General features: G+C 37.9%; 2 protein-coding genes across 2 annotated transcripts in view; one reads left to right on the top strand and one right to left on the bottom strand.

Moving 5' to 3' along the window:
• LOC107225780 (echinoderm microtubule-associated protein-like CG42247) overlaps positions 1-17,401 on the top strand; it is a 36,163-nt gene extending 18,762 nt beyond the window's left edge. Inside the window, exons 5-17 of the mRNA XM_046736791.1 lie at positions 6,832-7,065; positions 7,763-7,879; positions 8,920-9,148; positions 9,410-9,705; positions 10,107-10,271; positions 10,648-10,743; positions 10,858-10,995; positions 11,449-11,709; positions 11,934-12,191; positions 12,966-13,128; positions 13,276-13,458; positions 14,326-14,421; positions 15,277-17,401. Of these exons, the coding sequence (XP_046592747.1) occupies positions 6,832-7,065; positions 7,763-7,879; positions 8,920-9,148; positions 9,410-9,705; positions 10,107-10,271; positions 10,648-10,743; positions 10,858-10,995; positions 11,449-11,709; positions 11,934-12,191; positions 12,966-13,128; positions 13,276-13,458; positions 14,326-14,421; positions 15,277-15,545 (2,505 nt within the window). The 3' untranslated portion in view covers positions 15,546-17,401. The remainder of the gene's footprint in view (positions 1-6,831; positions 7,066-7,762; positions 7,880-8,919; positions 9,149-9,409; positions 9,706-10,106; positions 10,272-10,647; positions 10,744-10,857; positions 10,996-11,448; positions 11,710-11,933; positions 12,192-12,965; positions 13,129-13,275; positions 13,459-14,325; positions 14,422-15,276) is intronic.
• Positions 17,402-21,690: 4,289 nt separating this feature from the next.
• Positions 21,691-24,987, bottom strand: LOC107225781 (7SK snRNA methylphosphate capping enzyme bin3). The gene is made up of 5 exons (XM_015666361.2): positions 24,814-24,987; positions 23,346-24,294; positions 22,825-23,215; positions 22,518-22,736; positions 21,691-22,431 (listed from the first exon to the last, which is right to left on the bottom strand). The coding sequence occupies exons 2-5, from the start codon at positions 24,269-24,271 to the stop codon at positions 21,871-21,873; spliced, it is 2,097 nt and encodes a 698-aa protein (XP_015521847.1). The 5' UTR covers positions 24,272-24,294; positions 24,814-24,987; the 3' UTR covers positions 21,691-21,870.
• Between the last annotated feature and the right edge of the window lie 825 nt (positions 24,988-25,812).

Genomic DNA, 25,812 nt, shown 5'->3' with positions numbered 1-25,812 from the left:
CAGGTTAAACCAGCGACGCGTGTGAGTTTCGATAGGAAGTAAAAATGCGTGAGAAGTAATTCGGATCGGAGCGTGCACACGAATCGCTTCAGGAAATAGCGTCGTTCATATCACAGGCTATATTTGTTTATGTTTCGCAGAGGAGTGAGAAGGAGAATGAAAAAAAAAAAGTGAGAAAACGAACAGGTACCGCAATACGCGGCGTTGCGATAAAAGTCGAGGCCATCTTTTGCCTCTTATCGCCTGTTCTTATACTCCGCGAAACTTTCGCAATTCCCCTCCACCTGCCACCCCTCTTACAAAAGGCTGCAAGCACCTCGTTTCGGACTTTAATTTCGAGAGCTTTTTTTCTTACGTCAGGCATGCAACACCGACTTCCGTATCGTTTTCCTCGGCTTTTTTCGTCACGGGTAATAAATATTACAACATTTTGATAATGCAAATATAAGGAATGTAAGAAAAATTATTACCATCAAAAACGCAGTTGCCGCACTGAGAAAAATTTCATTTGTTACAGTGACTAGAAAAATTCTGTGAAACAGGCGTCGTTAAAAAACTGTTCGAATATTGTTGGAATTACGATCACGTATTTTTCGACTACTTTTAATGAGAAGAATCTGATTTCTTACGTAGGTTTATAGTCACTGAGAAATTTTAGTAAAATCGATGTCATTCTCGTTACTACGGTTCGAATATTCTTTCAATCGGTTGGATCTGGAAACCTCGCGTTAGTTAGTAAATTGCAACGATCAGTAGCGGCAACGGCCGGGATGCAAATTCGAGGTGCACGACCGAATGCAATGCTGCGATACGGTGAAAGGCCAAGGGTTGAGCACCAGGAGTGACCCTAGCGTTAATGGCGGGCTTAGTAAAGCTCCGAGATTTACCCAGTGACGGTAATACTGGCGTCGCGACGCCTGCGCGAATTTATTCAAGGATCCTGACGCGAGGCTCCCGAACGGGGAGCGGGTGAAGTTCCGATTTTGAAAGGTTCGGAAATTGCTTAGTTTCGAATTATTTGGTGGCGAAACTTGAAGTAAAAACATCGAACTTTGGAGAAACGACAAAGTTCCGGATGATCGGAAAGCCGACGGTTCAAACTTCTGGAAATTTGATTTCTTCGCTTGTAACTTTTGCCACGAAAAAATTTGGAATTTGGCGCTTTCGTAACTATTCAAATTCGGAATTTCGACGGGAATCAGCCTTCATTTTTGAGGCTCTGTAACGATACAGAATGAATTTTCAAAATCTCGATTCTTGCCACACATTCTATATCCTGAAATATGAAATTTGATTCACGCTCAAGTTGTAGCTGAAAATTTGAAACATTTACCCCGAGTTATGAAGATTCTGGTTAAGAAGGCTTTGACCAAATAAATTATTTACAAAATAACAAACAGAAAAAGCGATCACGAAATAACGTGCATATATTTTTTTTCCATCACCGCGAAAATTCTAAAATTTATATATATATATATTACTGATTCCGAATACGAATACAAAAATCACGAATTTCCACACCGTTTCTCTTCTTTTGAATTTTTCTCGAAACTATATTCCTCAATCAAACCGGTATTGCTCTCATCTCAAAATCTATTCGTCCGATTGACTTGAAATTTGGCTAGATCCAGAAACAAGAATACGATTCTGCGTCACTGCGAATTTGCGAAAAATTAGAAAAGTCGCAAAATTATCAACTTGGGGTGGCCGGGGGGGATTATTCTTCCATGTTGGCACGTCACGTACAAACTGACAATGAGACACGTAAATACGTCGAGTGTCGGTTTCTCTCCGAGTCTCGGGACTCGTGACTAGACGCCATCAGCGGTGTTGCAACGCTACGCATAATATTGCGAAGCCACATTATCATAAGTATCGCCTCTCGTTATTACACGCTTCGTCTGTTTGCCTTGATTTCGACGATTCTCATTTCGACTCTATTACTTCCGGAATTTCGCTTATTCTCCCAGAGTTTGTTTGTTTCGTCGAATATCATCAAGAAATACAATACTACCAAAAATAATCTATTTTTGATTAAAGCAATTGTTTTTTCCTGATTAATAAAATATAACCGATTATTTGTCAAACTCGATTAATCAATCGACTCGATTTTTTTTTTGTTTTTTTTTAACTCTCACGAACGACGCAATAAAATATCAATTAATATCAATTATCATTACTGTCTTACTTTGTAAATATATTGGATTATCAAAAAAAACTTTTCCGATACTAAGACTACGTTCTGGAATTTACGAAATTTTGTTTCCGAATGCACGGTTTCAAAAAAAAAAAAAAAAATACGAAATGATCGATTAAATGATTCATTTTTACCGATTCAATCGAGTCGTGTTCGATTATCTTTTTGTACTCGATTAATCGATGCATCGATTATGTTTAGCTTAGTGGCAGTCGTACATGGAATATCTATCGAATTATCATATCGGTGTGCAACTGTTGAGATCTTTTCAAAAATACGAAAATAGAAAATACTGAAATTACAAACTAGATCTTTTACAATCGTTAAAAATCTATTAAATTCATTCGATTTCACTGCACGACTACTCGTATCTATTCATTCGGATGCACTATTTTCCACAAACCTACTGAAACAGACTTTCTTCTCTCCCAGCAGTCGATTCTACGTTATCGTTATTTGTTGACCTCGATCAATATCGTCACAGTATTAAAAAATGAAATATTCATCGATGTCCGAATAATTAAAAATTAAAGTAAAGTGTTTCTAAAACTGTTTATTTTTAATTCCACAGCAAAAATCTTCAACAATTATTCTATTTCTAAAGAAATCTTAAAACCAGCGATCAACGATTACGCAAATTCGATAAACGTTCGTAAATCATACACGACGATCTCATATCGCGTAAAATCGTTGAAAACAATCGATTTTTAATCAACAAATAATTAACCTTCGAAAGTCCGTTTCTCTTTGGCTCTTGGAATAATCTCGAATACCTTGCAGAGTATCCGAAACCTGAACCTCGAGAAAAAGAAAAAGAGCCAACAAACCTAATCGTTCGTTCCGAAACGCTACAACGAGTTTAGGGGATGGGGTTCGAACGGCGTAACGCTTTCCTTCGGCGGTTTGGCGATCGGCGAAGGGGTTGAAGGGGGTGGGGGGGTTGACCTTCACCCTGTGTTAATTCATACGGCCATTATCATATGCGGGTTCCGAACCCCGTTAGCGGGAAGGAAGGCAACAGGGGAGAAGAAGAGGCGAAGGCGAAGCCGAGGAGGAGAACCGTGATCCGCTTGGCAGCTAATCGAATCCCCTCAGCGCAGAGCTGGCAGTGCAGTTTTAATGGAAAATTGCCATCCATTATATCAGCGAGATACTTTATACCCACGTATAAAGTACCCTTGCTCTACAAACACGAGGAATTATTATATATATATATATATAATTATAAATATACGACAACTTAAACAAATCATCTCAGGTCAGCTAATTTTCCGTAAAATTTTGTGTAATTTACTTCAATTTTTGCGGATGCTTCGTACCTTGAATCTAAATCTTGATGTATTTTTTAGCGTATAAGTTTGCGAGTTTTTATTCTCTTTTCATTTCTTTCGTTATATATATTCCAATTCTATGGATACACTGAGAGAAATTTTTAATTTCGGTTACCGTTCATTCCTTGACTATTTTCATTTTTTACCACAAATGGAAAATATTGTTCTAGGTAGAAAATGAAAATTAGTTTTCTAGCTGTCACCGGAAAGTCTAGTATCCGTTACTATTCTTTCTCATTACGATCGCTATTGCTATATTTTCTCGCAAACGTTGCGAAAATTTAACGCTCGTGCAACGATAAATTGACGTTAAAGCCTTGTTTGACTAAAAAAGTATAGTAAGCCTCAGAAACTGATTTCGCGTTGCATTTACCAAAAAAGAATCGACGATATTAAAAAAGAAAATAACGGAGACACAAAATTTGTATCCAGTTTTCGTGCTTTATTTTTTTTTTTACCGTGTATAGCAAATACCTGCATCACGCGCATGTGTATAATCGCGATGTTCGATCACACATATGTATGTGTGCGTGTGTGTGTTTGTCGGGGGTGGTTATACAGAGTATCTCTGTATACGTGTATTGTAGCGGGGATTTGTCGACTGCAACCTTGGAAGTCGCCAGCCAGCTGCGTGTTTAAGATTCATAACTTTACCGCCTTGAGAAACGATTCTGATATTATTCGATTTCAGTTTTAAATCACTCAGAAATTGCCTTTTCAAAATAATTGCTGCACCCGCGCAACGGATTCGTGATATTCTATCACATACCTGCAAGGATCTTTCCTTTGATTCAACAACGATATTTTCAAAACCGAAAGTTACAATCGATGTCCATTTTTCGTTCCTTCGGCAGATTTTTTTTTTTTTCGTTTTCTCTTATTCTTCTCTCTATCTGTCTTTTCTTTTTTTTTTTTTCTGTCACCGTATCAAACCAGACGTAATTTTTCCCCGGTCATGAAATTCTTAGCTGCAATCTTAACGCACAAAACTTGAAGAGTAATACAACATAATAAATATAGTATTTTTATTTTATGTTTCGCGTAAAGCGATCTTTGAGAATCGGTGTTGACGTTTTTTTTTTTTTTTGACATCGAACATCAGTCTGAAACGAAAGAAGAACACCGAAGAAAATAAACGAAGCAACGCGATCGTTTCCTGTTTTTTCTCAGATTAAACATCGCCGTTTATTTTTTCATCCGATTCGTACGTTCATCGTCGGGTTCGTCGGGCAAAAGGATTGGCACAGACCGTTCCCCTAAAATTCTAAGCCCGGATCATATAACCGCTGTCCATTACCAAGATTTAACCAGCACTTTGCGCTTGTTAGTAAAACGCCGAGCCGTTGCCGCCGGAAGTAATATGAGAAATCGGTGAATTTACGATCCCGTTATAGCCTGCCACTTTCTGATTTACCAAAATTTATAACCCGTCATCCGATAATTGACGTTGAAACGGCGATTTAACACCGCGATTCGTGATAAATTTGAGAAACGGGTAACGCGAACTTTCCAATCCTCAAGAAGCGCAAGAAGATGGTTATAAAAGGGTATAAAAAATAAGAGGTACGTAAGAAAGATAGAAAAATATATTACACGGTTTGGTCGTTTGTCGAGGAAATATCTTTTCGCACAATTCGTCGACGCGCGAATTGACTTTCGGAGTTGTCGAAAGGGCAAAAAAAAAAAAATAAATAAATAAATAAAAATAAATATTGCGACAGAATCGAAAAAATAATGAAACGAAATGAAATTTTTAAACGAGAGTCCTATTAGAGAGAGGAAGGGAGGCTCAGAGACAAAGAGAGCTGTTTTTTGATTAGCATGCATTACGCGAATGGCGGGAGGGGGGAGGGGAGGGGGGGGAAGGTTCGGCCTTGGCGGGGGTTGGCGGGGGTTGGCGGGGTGGAACATCCGCATCTCTGGGGGTTCGAGTCCGGTTCGCAGTCCTTCAGTACAACACGAACCTCGAACACCGTAGCACGTGCAGAGTCCACGTATCGTTTTTCTACCCACATAACATATGAACATATATACGTATACATATAATATATATATATATGCGTGTGTAATTCGGTTTCGGGCCAACGCGTTGTTCTTATGGCGTGAATTACAAACGATTCGTCGGAAGCTGTATTATTTGTTGTAAAAAAAATCCCCCCCGCCCCCTCCGATCCTTTTCGGCTTTTTTTTTTCCTTTTTCTCGATTCTCTGATCAATTATTCATCGTTTCAGTGATTTTATTTACCGTTTTCTTTCTTACGTTTTATCGCGACGTGATCGGTCGGTGCTTCGAACGATTGAACTTTTTGTCGTATAATATTATACATCTTTATACGTGTAGATACGTTATCGCTATAAAATTATATACAAAATCCCAGTATTTCCCTAGCGCGGGTTAATTGTTATACACGATATATATACATATATATATATATATATATATATATATACGTATACACAATGTGTTTATACGCGTAAGGATACAGGCATAGGTGTATATATATATACAATATACGTATACCACAGTCAGGTATAATTCTCAGTATATCAAACGCATCGCTGATTTTCTGCACCCCTTTCAAACGCAGACGCTGGCTTGTGCAGTTTTTATACACACTCTCTATTTTCCTCTTTCTTTCTCTCTCTCTTCATATTTCACACACACACAGTTTTTTTCTCCGGCTGTATCTCTCTCTCTCTCTCTATCTATCTCTCTCTATCTATCCATCCATCTATCTATCTTTTTCTCTCCTTCTCTCTGTCCATCACTTTCTGACTGCGATTACACCGATCCGCCTGAAAATCCGATTTCAAACCCTGTGCAAACGATTTACTCACTATCTCGAAGCTACGTGTTTTCTCACCTCGTTCATCATTGATCCGTCAAGTTCCTCGTTCTCTCCGGGAGAGCCGCGACAAGTGTTGGGATTAAGTCTGACAGACGTGGATCATCCGAGCCGCAGCTCGTCCTCCTGCTCGTCCTCCAACTCGGCCTATTACTCGTCTTCATCCTCTTATTCTACGTATTACGAGGAGGAAGAAAGTCTCGAGAGTTTCCTGGTGTTGATGAGCGTCTCCTTCGAAGTGGTATCGCAAACCGTTGATATGTTGCAGGTCGTCTAACCGCGCCACAACTAAATATAAAAACTTATACCTGTCTATTATTGTTATTATTATTGTTGTTGTTGTAGTTTTTTTTTTTTTTTTCTCATCATTACTCACGAACGAGAAAATTGTTTTCGTTTCTTTAATTGTTTTTTTTTTTTTTTGTGGCATACTTCACGCTTTCTCGTTCTCCTGCAGCCGGCGAGCTACGGCAAGAAGAGTAACACGTGGTACGCGACGCCTGGCGGCGGCGGGGGTGGAGGGGCGGCGACGGCTGGAAGAGGCGGAGGAACCGGATGGAGCCGACCTCCGGCGGTCGGAAGCCTCAGCCGCAAGGCGTCCATCAGCGACGAGGCACCCCCGCCAGGGGGTGGAAAACCCTCCTCGGGCCGAGTCATAAGGATCGTCAATAACCTCGATCACACCGTCCAGGTAGGTGCTTGAAACTAGCCGGCGGCGTCTTCTCGACCTTTGTATCGAGTCGTGTCGTGTCGTGTTGTCGAGTAAGCGGCTCGGTGTGTCGGGTTGCCTATCACCGAGGAGAAGAAATATCGGTAATACATACCTACCCAGTTATCGGGAGGCAGCGCGTTTAAAGTCATAGCGAGTGAGTCGGAAGTACCAGTTTTGCCAAGTTGTCTGAATTTGGACAAGCAGTTGCTTCGTTCATTGTAAAATATACTGAAACGATCGGTAAAAGCGCGTTTCGGAGTTGCGTTAAAGTGATTTCGAATCGGCAGATCTGCCTTACCGATATTTCTTACCCTAACTGGTAGGCAACTCGACATACTGAAGTGCTTACTTGTAAACACCGGGCGTATCCGAATAATAGAAACGCAACGATTCTAGGCTTTCTTGCACCCTTTGAATCGAAACGCTTTAAAAGTAAGAGAAAAATCGAATTTTTTTCCAATTGATCAGCACTTGCAAATTCGAGTAACACAGACAGGCTGTGATGCATTGCGATCAAGAATTTGAGAAAATAGTTTTTGGGGATGTTATAATATCACCTTACGTTCGTCTTAATTCGAGCGATTTTTTAACTAGCTATTCTTTTCTTTATAATTCGTTCATCCCTTGAAACTCTGTGTATGTATATATATGTAACTATTCCATCAAAATATCGCAGTGTCGAGTACTGCTGAATTTGAGGACCTCGCAACCCTTCGAAGAGGTCCTGGAGGATTTGGGTCAGGTACTCAAGATGAACGGGGCCAAACGGATGTTCACCGTCACGGGTTTGGAGGTGAGTTGTTTTTCTCTCTCTCTCTGTACCGACATAATTATTCGTGCAAAACGGCTCAAGAGGAGTGAGGGTGGTAAGGAGGGAGAAATTATTTTTCCTTTCACGCAATTTCTCGATCCCCCCCCCCCCCCCGATCTAATTTCTTTACCCTAGCACGGCGCCGCGTGCAGATTGCGGTTAAGGTTATACTACAAGTTTTAAAAACACGCTACCCAATTTCTTCGCACGGTTAATTCCACAACGATATTATAATATCCTAAGATACCTATCATATCGCAGGGCTGATTTTCTTTTCTTTGTTTCTTTTACAGTCTTTTTTTTTCTCTTTCTTTCTTTTTATCGCTTAGTTACAAGGCTGATCGTGATGCTAGCTGGGCATAATTTCTGCGGCTGTGTAATTGCTTTTTTTTTTATTTATTTTTTTTTTATCAGTCCATCTTTTTACACACCGAGTGATTTTCAGGTGTAATATACCTAACGTATAGGTATAACGAATCGATATTAATTACTTTCATGGATAGAATGTCTCGTGTGACGCTGATGGGTTATTGTTTATTCGTGCTGATAAAAAACAAACCCGATTGCCTCCACTCCCTCCTCATTCCTACTCTGTATAAACTGACTATAAACAATGTGCCTTATTGCACAAATATACATGAATTCGGATTAACTACTCGAAATAATGTGGGTATAGTAATAAAAAAAACACTGTGTTAAATTCTCATTATTATCTACAATAAAATGACGTATATCCATTCAATTTTATAATTCAGAAAAATGTTACGTTATACGTATAACGTCATACAACGCAGATGTGAAACAAAACTTGTTAAAAAATTGAAAAATTCGTCATCTTTCAATATAAAATATCGAAATTTTATAAAAAATGATACGTACATCAGAAGGCAAAGAAAAAAAAAAAAAAATAAATAAAATAGAGTCAAATGAAATAAGAATCAATCGCGATGATTTTTACTTCAATTTTCAACATCTTTTCTTCTCTATGTTTAATAATTTTTTTCAAAACTTTTTCACCGCAGGTGCGCAGCTTCTCTCAGTTGCGAAACGAATTCGCCGACGTCGACACGTTTTACCTCGGCGGTGGGACGGGTGTTCAGTCAGTCGCGATCGCAGCTTCTCCAGCTCGAAGATCGAGGTCTCGGGGCCCTCCTACGGTCGTCGAAGACTTGAGCCGTCAGCGACGGGCCCGAAGCAAAAGCAGGCCGCGGGCCCTTTACGCGCCGGAAGCGGAAGTCGTCCGAGTGAACGGTGAGAAACCGAAAACCGAAGACGGTGAAAGGATAAAGGGTTTCGAACAGAGTGACCAACAAAATAAAACTAACAGAAAACGGAGAAATCTACACTTTTTTCTCAAAAATTGGAAAAGGAAAAGAAATTTTTTTCGAGGAAATCACGGTCGAGGAAATACGTTTGTTTGTTTTTGCTCTTTTTTCTTTCGGTTCTAGTGCTCGACAAAAAAAATTGTTTAATTTTCATCAAATAACGAGTAACGTTTCTTGTTTCGGGCAGATTACAGCGTGGTCGAAGTGCTCAGGGAAGAGCCTACGAGGGTTACAATCAGGGGGTTGCGCCGGTCGTTTTATCCCCCGTCGCTTCTTCCGCCCGTCGACAACTCGCCGCCGGAAAAAAAGCTCCAGCTCGAATGGGTATACGGTTACAGAGGCACCGATACGCGGAAAAATCTCTGGGTATTACCGAGTGGCGAACTTCTCTACTACGTTGCCGCCGTCGCCGTTCTTTACGACAGGGAGGAAAACGCTCAGAGGCATTACGTCGGGCACACGGAAGACATCACTTGCATGGAGGTGCGTATCGATGAGGGGCGAAGAAGATTAATCGAACAATGTCAATTTGGTGCCAGAGAATTTACCCGATTCGAGAATAGCGCAGCTTGTTTTATTTCACACGAGGAAACCGCGTTCAGAGTTTATTTAACCACGATAAGTCATCATTTTTATCGATAAAAATCAAAAGAAATATGTTTCATTTATTTGTTTGGATGTTTGAAGTTAAACCGAAATAAAATTTGAGTATATACCTGTATCAGGGTGTTCCAAAAGGAAAAAGTCCGAAAGTTCGATGCACGTTTGGTGAAAAAAAATTAATTTTTGGTTTGGCACACCGTCATATACATATACATATATATATATACTCTTTTTGTATCGAATCGATTGTTGCAATCGAGGGTTAATCATTCGTTGTTCAGATTCATCCTAGTCGTGAGCTTGTGGCGTCGGGTCAGAAGGCTGGGAGACACAGGAAAGCTCAACCCCACGTCAGAATTTGGTCAACGGATACTCTTCTCACCCTTTACATTTTCGGGATGTCGGAATTTCAGCTGGGAGTTGCCGCTCTTGCCTTTTCGCAGCTGGTGAGACAAGCCAAAAAATGACAATCCGACAAGTTTTCCAAATTTTCACCATCCCGAATCACATATCTATTGCAGAATTTGTTTTAACACAATAAAAAACAAAAAAAAAAAACACGAAAAAGAAAATAAATCAAAGTTTCTTATTTCGATCGTTATTCAATCAGAGGCAAAAAAGTCCTTCTTCAGAGTTCTAAAAATTGCTAACCTTGCGTACAAAAATACATATCGTTTGGAAAAACGAATTTCCGAGTTTCTATCGGTTCAAAAATTGCAAGCAAGCAAAAGTTTACGAACAATTCCCGTTTTTTTTTTTTTTGTTGCACTTATTGCACAAAAATATTTCCCCAACCAAATCGATCGCAATATTCAATTCCAGAACGGTGGAAGCTACGTGTTGGCCGTCGACTCGGGGAGAGAGGCTATCCTTTCGGTTTGGCAATGGCAGTGGGGTCATCTGCTGGGAAAAGTTGCAGTCAGTATCGTTGTCTCAAAATTTTTTAACAAATTACCCAGAAATTTCGCTGCACCGAAAGTTTATGGCATATAACGAATCGGCAAGGATTTAATGTCGTTACGATCATTGCAGACTCTTCAGGAGGATCTCACCGGAGCCGCGTTTCATCCTCTCGACGATAATCTACTGATAACACACGGCCGAGGTCATTTGACATTCTGGAATCGTCGTAAGGACGGATTTTTCGAAAGAACGGACATCATAAAACCGGTAATCGTTAATTTACCATTGATTTATACCAACTTATTGTAAATTGAATCCTTATCTTTGAAAAACGCTTGTTATAGAATTGCCAATTTTTTTCCGAAATCGTTTTGCTTATACAATTAAAAAAAAAAAAAAATATTGTTGTGATTTCCCGAAATAACAGATTCGATTAAATTTTGTAAAAATTTAAGTAACAATCTTATAGCCTTGATTTTTTTTTTATCAATTATTCCGAAATCAACCTTTGAAAAAAAAAAATTCTTCCGAGTCACCTCGAAAAAAAAAAAAAAAAAGAAACGTGCACAAGAACGCATTTCAAAGAACTGCACATTCGGAGATAATTATCAGCCTCCCACATTTGAAGAAAAAAAATTCCTTAAAAATGATAATATGAATAATTATCCATTTAATTTGCTTGTTATTTTGTTTTTTTCTTTTTTTTTAATTTCGATCCAGCCTTCACGGACGCACGTGACGAGCATCCAGTTTGAACAGGACGGCGACGTCGTGACGGCAGACAGCGACGGTTTCATAACGATCTACTCGGTCGACGCCGACGGTGCATATTTCGTAAGAATGGAGTTCGAGGCCCACAACAAGGGTATCAGCTCCCTGGTTATGCTCTCCGAAGGTACCCTTTTATCCGGGGGTGAAAAGGACCGAAAAATCGCGGCTTGGGACTCGCTCCAAAACTACAAGCGCATCACCGACACGAAGGTGAAACGAAAGATAATCGAATCTTTGAACAGATTTTCAACGCGGTATCGATTTTCAACCCCTAAATTGTAAAATTCAAGATCGCAGCTTGACTCGAAGTGAACATCGCAAAAAGCTCCAACAAAATTAGATTTTTTATATCTGTAATATTATACGAAAAAATCCCAAGTTCTAGTCCCGACAAAAAATTACCCAACTTTAAAATCATCCCCCTAATTTTTTAGTTGCCCGAGGCTGCGGGCGGCGTGCGAAGCATTTATCCCCAACGTCCGGGGCGGAATGACGGAAATATATACGTCGGGACCACTAGGAACAACATTCTCGAAGGATCGTTGCAACGCAGGTTCAATCAGGTGGTTTTCGGTCACGGTAGGCAACTTTGGGGACTCGCCGTTCACCCCGATGACGAGGTTTTCGCAACCGCCGGACACGACAAGAACATCGCTTTGTGGCGACGGCACAAACTCCTCTGGACGACGCAGGTGCGATTTTCTTCTTATTTTTTGTCCCCCTTCTGGAAGCGCTTCTAATAAAAGAGCGATTTTTTTTACAATTTTCCACAAAATCATATTTCATCCAAAAAGTTATACCAACTCTCCACCAGGAATGGAATTTTCTTCAAAAGACCGTTTGATTGTCAAAATTTGGCGCAAAAATTAGTACAACCCGTTATCGGATTTCAAAAAAGAATACAAAAAAATTCTCCATATTTCGGTTTGAGGGGACACTTCTGTACAAAAAAAAAAACAGAAATGCTGGAACTTTCCGGTTAACCCGCATTCAGACGACCTGTGCTTTCTTTTTCCAGAACACAAATTTCGAGATTCCTCTGAAATCGTTTTTCTTCGAAAGTCTCTCTTAAAGTTATCCGATTTATTTGTCAAGATAAAAGGCAATTCTTATTACAATATATATATATATATCATCGTTATACGTTTCAAGCATTTCTGCGTAATTTTATATTCTGAAGGAAAATACCGCCGGTTATTTACAGACTATTTTTAAGACCTGAGTTCCTTCAAGCGACAATGCATAATAATAATAATAATAATAATAATAATAATAATAAGTTTAGAAATTGGTGAATTTTTACAGAGAATTGTAAAAAAAATTTGCCATATATTTTCGTGATCTGCAGAGTGATTCAGAAAAACCTTGGAAAAAATTGTATGAGAAGGTTGACCGCACCGCGGACATTGTTTAAAAAAAAAAAAAGAAAATCAACTGATCCACGAATTTACGAGGGTATATTTCAGGTCGGTTTCGAGTGCATCAGCATCGCTTTTCACCCGTTCGGTGTTGCTTTGGCGGCGGGTTCGTCGGAGGGTCATCTTCTCGTTTTGGCCGCAGACACGGGGGCGGCTGTGGCGACGTTGCGAGTATGCGGATCGCCGCTTTCCTGCATCGGCTACAACCCGAGTAAGACGATTTGCGACCCTTGAACTTTAGCGTCCTACCGAAAAGCTGGAGGGGGTGAAAATAGCCCCCCCCCCCCCTCCTAATCCACCGTTGGCCAATAGTTATGGATGTTATTTATTGTTGATGTTGTTGTTATTATTTCTACAGCCGGTGAAATTATCGCCTTGGGATCCCAGAACGGCAGCGTATATCTCTTCAGGGTTTCGAGGGACGGTTTTTCGTATAAAAAAAGCAACAAGATCAGGGGAGCTCAGCCCCTCGTTCAACTCGACTGGAGCTCGGACAGCAGATTTCTTCAGACTGTCACGCAGGATTACGATCTCGTATTTTGTGAGTGACTTGTGGTATAAGAAAAACTCGGATGGAAAAAAAAGCTCCGATATACACCACGCTAGAGTGTTTCGAAAGAAAATAATTTACGATATTCCACCGTGACACACCGTCAAAAGTTCGTTCAGGTTATAAAAGAAAGATTCTGTGAAGAGATGAGCGGTTAACGTTGTGTGGAAGTTAGCGCTCGTTTGATCTTTCACATTTTTTTTTGAAGAAACACGTTGTAGCACTTGAATTATTATTTCTTTCCTGATATTTATGTTCAACCCAAAGATCACGATGCATAACACAAGAATATATCAACCGGGCATATTATTCTTCTAAATTAAAATTCCATATTAAATTATAACTATTTTATGATATTGAATTAATAATGAAAAAACGGAGATTTAATATCACAAGTCTGGGTCTTTTTTGTGGTATAAATTAATACTATGATTGAAGTAAGTGATAGAAAAAAAATTTTATCCACTATAATGAATAAATTTAAAATAATGTGTAACAGTGCAGGAATATCAACTGAGCGCAATGTTCGAGCTTTTAACAGAAATTTCTCTTTCAACCTAAACAAATTTTTTACGGGGTACCATGTTGAAAAAACGTTAATTATTTTTTTTCGAAACACCCTAATACCAACACATAAACGCACACATATCATTGATAGTAATTTCAGAACGTTAGTTAAAATGATTTGGAATTCGTAAGGATTTTTATTGTTCTTTCATCACATACAATGAAGTTTCATTGGAGATGCCTCACCTACCTGATATCTAGATTTATAAACTGCATCGAATCAAAATGACTGTTGATTTGATTGTTGTTTTCTTCTTCTTCTTCTGTTTTATTTCAACGTAATCGCCCCAGGGGACGTGAAGGCCTTGTCGTCGGAAAAGAGTCCACTGGTAATGAAGGATGTCAAATGGTACACTTACAACTGCATGGTCGGCTACATGGTTTCTGGCAAGTATATAACGTACAATAACGATAACCAAATTTTATTTTCTACTCATCTCGTTCCATAGAACTGCGCGATTAATCAGTTAAGTAAAAAAAAATAAATAAAACCATCGATGCGGAAATGTAAAATTCACAAGGGTATAACCAGAGTAGAGGAATGAAAAAGTGAGTAAATTTTGGGAATTTATCTCTCAACAACAATTCGTCGATTAGATTGGATTTTGTTTTATTCAAAAGTACGTAGATCGGGCTATATGCAAAATTTTTGTTTCGCAATTAAATTATGGGAAAAATTGTTATTAACAATAACGTCGACCATTTAGCTCGAGGTCATTTTTTGGTTTGCTCGTGATATCTCAAAAATGTTAAGAAATTTGGCAACAGTATTCTTGAATAGACAACTTTTTTTATCCTGATCCGGATTTTTTTTTCTCCTTCGCTTCGCAAAGCGACGATCATTCAAAGTTGAAATTCAATTTATCGTGAGAAAGATTAGAATAACTATTGAACTGCTGAAATACGCTTCACTTGGCTAAGACATGAACCTTTTTTTTTAGAAGGGTGGGGAGGATATCCCTGCTCTAATTGACTTAGACTATATCCTAATCTAATTAAGGCGGGTAATTAAGCTGTATTCTTACCGATCATCGGATCATTTCGTTGGCCAAACTTGCCGATAATTTGCCCTACCTTACCGACAATTTGCTCTGCCTTGCCGACAATTTGCCCTACTTTACCATAGTTTCAATCCTTATCGAGAAAAACAAAGCCAAGCAAAGTAACGGTGACGGAATCTATATTCAGAACTCTCGTAGCTATTCCACACTCGTAACGAGTTGTCCTTCGACGGGTTCGTAGGTATGTGGAACAATCGTTACTACCCTTTGAACACCGTCTTGTCGACCTCGAGTCGTTCGGCAGCCCACGACATGCTCGTTTCCGGGGACGCCGAGGGTTATCTGAGGCTTTTCCGGTATCCTTGCACCAGTTCGAAAGCCGAGTACATCGAGGAAAAGGTCTACAGCTCGCAGGTTGCCTGCGCCCGTTTTCTCTACAACGATCAAAACGTTGTGACAGTCGGCGGTACAGACGCTGCTCTAATGCTGTGGGAACTGGTCGACGAATAGTTATTTTTCCACATTTCCATCGTACCTATAGTATGAATTACCGTTATCGTCGTTACTACTGTAAAAGAATTCAAGCAGGGTAGATTCGTCAAATATTTCAAAAATCAAATTGGACGAACAATTATATGTTTTTATATTCATTATCTCGATAAATTTTTCAGAAAAAATGGACATCTGAGTTTAGATTTTTTTTTTATCGAAAATTACGAACTTTGTTAACTTTGTCTCGTTGCTTTGTTTTTTTTTTCCAAGGGGGTGGTGGAGGTAGAGAAACTAATGAAAGCTGCCTTTGAGATTTGATGAATAAATAATTAATATACACACATGTAATAATATATAGACCAAGTATTTGAAGAACGAATCAGTCTTAGACTAGCAACAGGTAGGTACCTATACATAACAATAGTAATGGTAATGATACGTAATTCTAGTTATAATTGACTATTGATAAAAAAAAAGTTTGCTAGTTAATTACAGGGGTGCAGGCGCTCCGTCGTAGTTTGTTATTATATCTTAATTCCTATAATCGTACAACCGATTTCGATGACGGTTGTAAGTATTTTCAATAAATACATACATTATTGTATGTATATATTTAAATCTTTGAGACGTAATTATATAATACATGATAATATAATTGAACTAATTTCAATCGGACTCGTATAATAACATATAATGCATACTAACATAGTAAAATATTATGTATTATTATTCTTCTCGATTATATTATACGTATAACCAATATTATATAATGTATACATAATCCCCTTTAACAACAAATGTAGAAAGTATACGACGCATCGTTGAATATTGAAAAAAAGAAAAAGATAATGAAAATGTTGCCGGACAACGTGGAAAAAATTTTTTTTTTCTTTCGTCCTCTTTTCTCTCTTCATAATGAAAAGAGGAACAGAGTCATATAATAACGCAATATTTAATAATTCATTCAATGAACATCAGGAATTATTCAAGATGATGATGATAATGATGATGATGATGATAATGCAATAATTTTTTAAATCTTAGTATTATAACACATGTACACGTATACGTATTATACATAGAATATGATTAATTTTTCAAACAGTTCTTTCACGATTCTCAAAAATTCACGTATTCTAGTCACGTGTGTACGCAATACACATGCACATACGGTATAATTCTTAGATAATTGTTAGCCCAAGGTGATCACTGCCAAAAATTCACTTTCAAGCGTATAACATATGCATATACATATTTACAGTGTATGTCGTGTATGTAAATCTTGTTGCTTCGTGATCAAAATCCACCTATTATACATTTCGAGGCTATGATGCGACTGCGATTTTAATGGACTTCATTATAATTTCGTCGTAAATTGATTTGATTTTATAGCCGAATTTGCATATCGTACAACAGTCAGTAAAAAACAAAAAACATTCCCGTAACAACGAAAGGTAAAGAAAACGTCGACGGCCAGCATTGAGAATCTTTGACAACGTTCAACAACAATGATTCACGGAATATTATTAATACACATACTTATACCTATATGCATTTTTTTTTTTTTTTTGACATCAACGTATTATCGAATGGAGAAGAAAGAAAACTTTGCCGGTGAAAAGGATATACGATAAAATTATTAATATATGCTGCACCGCAGAGACCTGCTGTGTCATAGATTTAATTCTGAAACACCCACCATATGATTCGTAGATCTAAAATTAGATGCGTTATACATATACGGAGTATAAACGAGCGGTATGAAATTACGCGCGGTATAATATAATTTATAATATACGAAAAACAAGCTAAGCTGCACTTGGCATGCTATTTGTATAACCACGTATAATAATTATAGCCGAAATTATCTTGTATCTTCGCAATAAATGACATTTCAGTTTCTAGAACTTTTTTTTTTTATATCATATTATCCTTTTTTTATTTTTCATACAACTATCGTAGTTCGGTGGAATATCGGTAAGAATAAATAAAAAATAAAAATGAATTAAAACGAGCCTAGGAAATAATTTAAAATGAATAGTTTATTATTTCATCATTTTATACAATCATTGCGTAATTATAGATTGCTGCAGGTCGTAGGATTTTCTTAATTTTCTATATTCAATATACACCTATTATTTTTACTTTTGAAACGAGAAAAAAAAAATAATAATAATAATAACAATACGCAAAACTCTCATAATAATATCGTATTTAGGTACTGTTACAGTGTCAACGTTAGAATCTAATTGTGCATCACGATTATAAATACGCTATCCCAATTCATAATTGTTTTCGTTTGACATTAAATTTCATTTACAAATGTAAATATAATTAATACGCGAATAATTATTCTTCCTTTGCGTTATTTTATTTATTTATTTATTTTTTTCAACGATCAATTATTATTGCTGGGATAGCGTAGCTACGTATTATTATACATATACTTATAAAATTTACATTTATTTATCATGTCCTGTTTAATTAACGGCTGCATGTATTTAACACGCGGTGAGAATATCTGATTACATGTATCATTTATTCGCCTTCAATGAAAAGGTCAAAAGAATTTAGAAATTAGCATTTCACACTCTTATCATTCAAGACGAATTCATGCTCTGCAATCGGTAAAATTGAAATTCCTCACCTTTGATTTTTACTTTTTGACTCCTTCTTTGATTTGTAAATTTTTTTTCTATGTTTTCTAAAATTGATTCTCTATGCGCAACAAATGACTGACGTTCAATAATAATAATACTACTTTGTTTCCACTAATTACTCGCGTCAAATTTATTGAATTGAAAAGAGCTCTTTGCATGGTGTTCAATTTTTAATTTAAAAATAAATAACAACTATGAAATAATATTTAATAACGAGGCCTCAAAGTTCAACTAAATTACAATTTAATTCTAAAGCGTATATATGCCTATATTTATACGTTCGTTATTAAATTTCCTTCTTTTTCATCTTCTTCGGTGATATTTTCAATTCATGAATGCTACATATATATACATATATATATATATATATATATATCGGGTTTCACGCGTTCATTACATTAATTTTGTCTTTCATAATCCAGAATAATATTACAAATCTTCAATTTACAAATTACTCTTCTATACATAGTACTAATTTATTTATTCATTTATTTGCTGTTTGACAGTAGCTTTTTTACAGCGTAACATTATACCTGTATACATAACACATCGATAGATGCACCCACGTGTGGATAGATACATTTTTTTGTAAGAGAAGAATGAATGTCGTATCGAGAATTCGATTGCATAATTGAAAAACTTAACAATTAATCACACGAACGAGAACAGACAGATTACAAAATCGATCGAAATCAGGAGCGTCAAATTATGTAGTTTTACAGATTGTATTTGATAAAAAAAACGGGCATCAAAATTCAGCGTGTAATTTAAAAGCTGTAGACAATTTTTCTTTTTTCTATTTTTTTTTCTTTCTTTCTTTCTTTTTTTTTTTCTTTTGTTGTTAACCCTAGTTCGAATTTTTTTTTTTTTGTTTTTTTTTTTATTAACGAGAATATCATTTCATTTAAAGAATTTTGAGTAAAGCCAAAAAGTCAGTCTTCGGATGAGTAACCTAATTGATTGATATTTAATATATCGCAGCCCTGTATAGTTCATCTTAGAGGGTTTAATTAGGCACGGGCTTTGATGGTATTTGAATTTTATTTTGGCTCGATTGCTTAAACACAGGCACAGCCAGCACGCCTCTATAACTTAAATATTAATCACATACATTAATAATACTACCGCTTAAAGTGATCGGATAACTCTGTACCGAACTTTTCGTATAATTTTAACACTTCAAGCGCTGCAGGAAAGAACTTTTGTGGACTAGCAGAATACAAAGGATCAACGAGACAGTTTTTAATCAAAAGAAAAAAAAAGAAAAAGGAAAAGATGAAAAAATAACGAAAAAGTCTTTTTGAAATTTATTCGCATTTCGATTCGTGTGTTACTGATATATTTATTTCGATCTTTATGATTTTTAATAAACACGTAAACTTTAAACTCTCTTTCCTGCTGCTTTTCACACATATTTTTACAACAGATTTTAATATAAATATATATATATATATATATATATATATATATATATATTTATTATATATGTATATATAGGTGTATACTGCTAATTGATCTATGCATATAACGGGCATTCCACATAAATGCTGTAAATTGAAGCGCTCAATTTATACCCATTTACTGTACTTATAAGAACCGGAAGTTGCGAAGTGTTTTTTTTTTACACGTTTCACGCGTTAAAAAATAAATAAAATATAACGAAAAAAAAACAACGTTTTTGGTGATTTTTTTTTTTCCCACACGACTTCGTGCAGAAGAAGACTGCGGACGTGTAACGTGAGGGGAGAATTTTCTTTATTTTTAAATTTTTTTTCAAGGAAAATAGTCGTAGTGGAAACGTGAGTAAAGTCAAGTGTAAAACTCCACGCATATAGGTATTTGTGTATGGTACGTATGGTACGATCTTGGCATGGGGTCTCGGTATTTCCGCGTCTCTTCAATCGCGGGGGAGTAGAATATATTTAAGTGACTTGTAAACTGACGAAAATGTACATGCGTATAGTATGCGGAGAACGGCATAATACGTCAGCATTCATACGGTGTGTTGAAATTAATTATGCGCATGTGGAAATGATTTCGGACACGTGAAAAATGTTTTATTTAAGAAAATTTCGTTCAACTATTGATAATTAATTTTATCGTGGATACATATACGTTATGTGTGTATGTATTTGTCTTGTTTTGAGTTTTAAATGTTCCTGCATTATAAATTTTCAATACTTATTTATCATCGTTATCATTATTATAATTATTATCTTTATTACATGTTAATAGGTGAGAAGTTAAAGCTCCGTTATTTAAATCCAAGGGATGGAACGAGAGAGACAAGGAAATAAAAAATAAAAAATTATCAATAATAAAACGGGGGAAAAAACAAAAAGAAAAGAAGCCTTGTAGATTTCTACGTGATAATAATAAACTTGTCGGTGTCGGTAAACTGCGTATACATAAATCGTAAAGGTGTGATTTTATATTCAGCGATAACTAACTATATCTACCAATTGAGAAATTAGAATTTAACTATTATCACGATAGCGTTCAAATTTTCTAGCATTACAAGTATATACCATGAGCTAATACAAATTTTTGATAAAACTATCTTAATAATTATCTAAAATATACATATATGCGCGTGTGTGTGTGTGTTATACTATAATATTATATATATACGTATTTACATAGCGAGAATGTTAAGTAAGTAATTTAACGCGTATGTTATTATTATAATATAAACAGAGGTCGACAATCAAATGGTAAAACAACAGCGACGTTTCATTTGGCTTTGAGGTACGTACCTATTCGCCAACAATACGTAAACGGGTAATCAGGTACAGCGCATGCACACCAGGCTTATTAGCACCACCATTTACAACCTGAATAACTATTCAAGTTCGATCGTACGATTTCAACTTACGTCTTATCGGATTTAACTTTCCGCGTTCGCACTCGCCTAGTCGCTGGCTGTGTCTGTTCTTCGGACTTCTCTCTCACATAGCTCTTTTTTTTTTTACATCTATAGATAGATATTTCTCATTTCTATTAATTCCCTTCTCTTTTGCTCGTCACTTTACTCGTTTCATCTATTCTCCAGTCTCTTTCGTCTACTTTCTCATAGCTATTGCTCTACCTTAGATTTACGTACATATTTATACAATCGATCTCTGTTTCTTCTCGCATATTGTTAACGATCGCAGAATTGTTTTACGCTCATAGTGGTTTGGTTCGTCACTCTTGACAGTGTTTTGCATCGTCTTTTATCGATATTATTACCTATTGCTTTACCGCACTTTGCCGCATTTATACTTCCGCTCAAATTCATATACTTCTTTTTATTTTTCACCTCTTCGTCTCCTTCGTTTTCTTCTTCTTCTTGTCCGTCGAGCCCAAGAGAAGTACATTATCCTCCATCTCGTTGATCAGAAATACATTTTTTAGAACGCTATGTAGCTAGGCTATGACATTCGCGATTGTCGTCACTGGTATTTGTCAATATCTTTATTTTTCTTGTGGTTTCGAGTTGAACTTTGGCAACAAAGTATCAATTATCCGCTTCAATCGTGTCCATCATTTATCACAAGTAGGTATCTTTTTTTTTTTTTTTCATTCCTTCTCTACTCTCAAATATCACCCTCTCGTTCTGCAGTCGAATTTTTATCCGCTTTAGTTGATACTCGGTTAATTTACTCGTAGTGATTATCATCGACAGTTCTTCAAATTTCTTATCATCTGCCTTTTGACTGCTGCTTGTTATCGTTACCGATGTCTGTTTTCTCACCTCTGCCACCGACTGCCGCACTTGCAGCAGCACTAGCAGCAGCACCAGCAGCAGCGCTCTCCGCATTCTCTATATCCATATCAATGTAACACATCGTCTTAGGCTCTATCGGCTGACTATCGTTTGTGTGGCACGGGGTATCGTAGCAGGGTGTGGCGCTGGGCGCGTAAACATTTTCTAACTGCTCATATTGGCTGAGTGACTCCGTGCTGATTTGACTCATCTCCGACATGTTCCCTCCCTCCTTCTTAGAATCCTTTGGAAATAAATCCCTTTCAAAATCTCTGCGTTCACTTTGCGCCATCGAGCTTGGTGTCGGTTCACCTGCGGTCTCGGGAGTCAGGGGTGCCTTTGTAAAAAGCTGAATCGGCCGCTGGAAGCCCTTGGAAGGATGTGGCGGTATGGAAACTACCTCGCATTTACTGAAACCGACCTCCGGTGACAGCAAATACTGTGTAAACTTGTGCGGTAAGAACTCGATGCTGTGATAATTCTTGTATATCCGTTCCTGAAAGCATAACCAGAAGTATATGATCAATTTTCTTAATAACGAAAAAACTGCGCCGTCCAGATATAACGATCACGATTACTTACAGTGAGATTCTTCTTCTTTCCATAGCTGCCCCAACTCTGAGGCTCGAGTACAAGTACACCGCCGGGTCTCAGCTGGGCGTGCATTCTTTTGAAAGCTCTCTGCAGTCCCAAGTCGCCGAAATTTAAGTGCAGCCACTTTGTTATTGACAGGCATAATATAGCGTCGAACTGCGGCTGTTCCGAAGCCAGCAGCGCGTCGTCTTCCAATATATAGTTACCCTGAAAAATGGTAGAGAAAAAATCGTTACAGGACGCTTTTTTGGAATGACAGCGAGTTTTTGCAGATGTAAATGAAATCGCTGCTTACCTGTACAAAGGTGACGTTGTATGGGAAGCCTTTTTGACTTTTGTTCTTTGTAAAACCAGGTATATCGATAAGTCCGTAGCTGATTGGCATCGATAGGGGATAAAAGCTCGCGTCGCAGTCTTTTCCTTTCCCTCCGTCTTCGTGAGTCGCCGGTGATCTGACACAGTTCACATAATGCTTGACATTCTTCCTCGCTATGTTAATCAGCTTCCTGTCGATGTCTATTCCAGTCACGCTACGTGCGGCAAAATCACGGGCGATCGACAATGTAATGTGTCCAATGTTGCATCCTATGTCCAGCACGTCCTTCCCGTAGAATAACTCTTTTCTTCTGGCGAACACGCCGAGTCTTCCATCTTCTTCGGCATGGGCATTTCGATATCCGTAATACCTAGAAATAAAATTAATTTACCAAATGAGTCCTTGATTCTTTAATCATTTTGTAATAAACTCAAAAAAGTAGATATTTGAAAAATGTTTAATACTAAGAGAATTATAACTTTACTTAATTAAACAAATACCTGTTATAGTTGCCGTATTGATACTGCGCATCCTTGGCTCTAAAGTTGGGCAATTTTTGTGCCTTTTTCTTTTTGTCTTGACTAGCACGATGCTGCGGTCTCGGTTTCCAAGCCCCAGGTTGTGGGATAACAGGACTGACAATTTTATCCTTAACGTCCACCTTACGCAGTCGTTTGTCTTTCAGATCGTCGAGCCCCTTGAGGCGTAACTTGTTCTTATCTTTCTGAGGACTAGTAGTTTCTGGTTTAGTTTCCACTACTGGAGGATTACTAGGCGGAGAACTCAGAGGTGCAGGGGCAAGCTTAATTTCGACCTTCTCTTCAACGCCAGCAGGCACAGGTTCGGCATTTTCTACCGATTCCTTTTCGCTGTTCTTTGCTTCCGAAGCTGGTTCAATAGCATCGTCCCTTCCAGAGCTGGACGATGCGCGTTTGCGTTTTCTGTTTCGTCTCTTGGAGCCCTTTTTTGTGGGGGAAATTAGATGTTTCTCGTACTCATCATCGTCATTACAATTGTTCAGATTCAGAGGGTCGCATATGTTAGGCGGAATGATAACTTCGATGGCGCCTTTCCTATGTTTCGGCGTCGGCAGAGGACTCGACTTCGGAGTAACTGCATTCATCGCTCTGTTTATCTCCTCGTCTTGCATGCTGTTCAGATTCAACGGATCGCAGATGTTACCGCCGAGCAAAAACTTTGTCGGCGGAATAATACCTCCGTCTTTCTTACGCCGTTTATGAGGTGGGAAAAATTTTCCATTCCCTGTAAAACTCTGCGAACGTTTTCTGCTGAACTTAAAATGACGACTTTCCTCGTGCTTGTGCTTCTTGTAAACCAGGTTGACAGATTTTTTACCCTTCTCGTTCTCCTTCCTTTCTTTCACACTCCCCATCCTCATTTGACGATCAAGTTGAGCTGATGACATTTCGCTAATTCTGATTCACTGGACTGAAATAAAAAAATTAAATATAAAATTTGTTAGAAATTGTATTTGCGCCTGATGCTGAATACTTGAATCAGAACAAAAGGCACGAATGCACTAGGCAAGCAGTCGACTCGTATAGATATAAATGTGGCATGGATAAAATAATGTGTGAAATTGAACAACAGGACGTTCTTATTTTAATTAATTAGTAAAATATAAGGTTTTAAGTACGACTGGTGTTAATTGTTTAATATCAGTTAAAATGACAAAGAGATTGGGTCTTAGAGATGGGAGGATACGGCGGGTGAATTGATGCATGAAAATTCGAGGAAAATTCGGAATGACAGGTATGTGAGGTGGAAATATATCCAGTCGAATAATTAAACGTTAGCCAAACGTATTGCGCGTAAATTTATCATTCCCGCAACGGCGCATGCGCAATGGGTAGTTTACGTGCCCCGATAATGGTTCAGCTCCCGTGAAGTCTGCAATTTAATATAATGTTTTGACAATTTTGTGGCTAATAGCCCGTTAAACATTACCTCTCAACTGCTCGCGGCTATTTTCTTCCTCGATTCGGTCCACTTTCGACAGTCATTAAGCACACAAATACGCTCTATTCTTCGCTGCAGCGACCCGCCCGTTTCACGACGCCTGCCATACAACCATCAACGATGGCGAATGCCTCCTTTGCTCACTCTGTTCAATCTCCATTTTCCATGTGGGCTGCTGCCTGCCGAGCCGAACCGACTTCGGTTAACTTCGGGCGACATTGCGCAACACGAAAAAAAAGGAGCGGTATTTCGCGGTTTCCCGCCCAGCGTTGAAGCAGCTTGGCCATTGGCCCTTGCCGCTGTATACGGTGATCTGATTGGCCGGATATTTGTAATCTTCCGCGGCTGCTGTTCAATTGTTTTTCAAACAGATATTCACTTCGGATTATGTTCTGCGAACTCACTTGCGAGTCATCCGATCTTTTGGCACTCGTTACCTTAATTCCGTTTCGTTCTTATCATTTCCAACTCAGGCCTGTTCTCACCTTACAATCTGCTTACTTAAGGTAAGTCCTGATCATTTCCGTATACGTGATGAGAAGTAATTAAAGAACTGGTAGCTTGCGTTAATTTCTGAATTGTTGTCCCGTTGTCTCGAAAGAGGAACGTGGAAAAAAAAAAATATCTGAAAAAAATTGTTGGTACCACGGACTCGTATTTATTACAATACCGATTATCATTTTCTTTTTACTCAGTGGTGATTGACGATTCAGTAATAATTAGCATTTCCCATTTGTCTGAGTCTCAGATATTAATCATTGGCAAGGCCAATGCGTGATTTACTCGTGATAAAAGGGACGATGTGAAGAGAGCCGCGATAATGACGGTTTAAAATTTTTAATCGTCACTCGCGAGATTTTTTTGTTTCGTTACGTTTGCATACCAGCTTCACATTTCGGAGATTTCGGATAACGAAGTAAGTATACAGATATGAATCTATCTTCGGATGAATTATGTATATCTCCATGACATTATGCGTTGAAGAGC

The sequence above is a fragment of the Neodiprion lecontei genome, chromosome 4 (assembly GCF_021901455.1).
Source record: "Neodiprion lecontei isolate iyNeoLeco1 chromosome 4, iyNeoLeco1.1, whole genome shotgun sequence".
Classification (NCBI taxonomy): Eukaryota; Metazoa; Arthropoda; class Insecta; order Hymenoptera; family Diprionidae; genus Neodiprion; species Neodiprion lecontei.
Note: the sequence above shows the minus strand (reverse complement) of the source record. Positions and strands in the feature narration are given on the sequence as shown.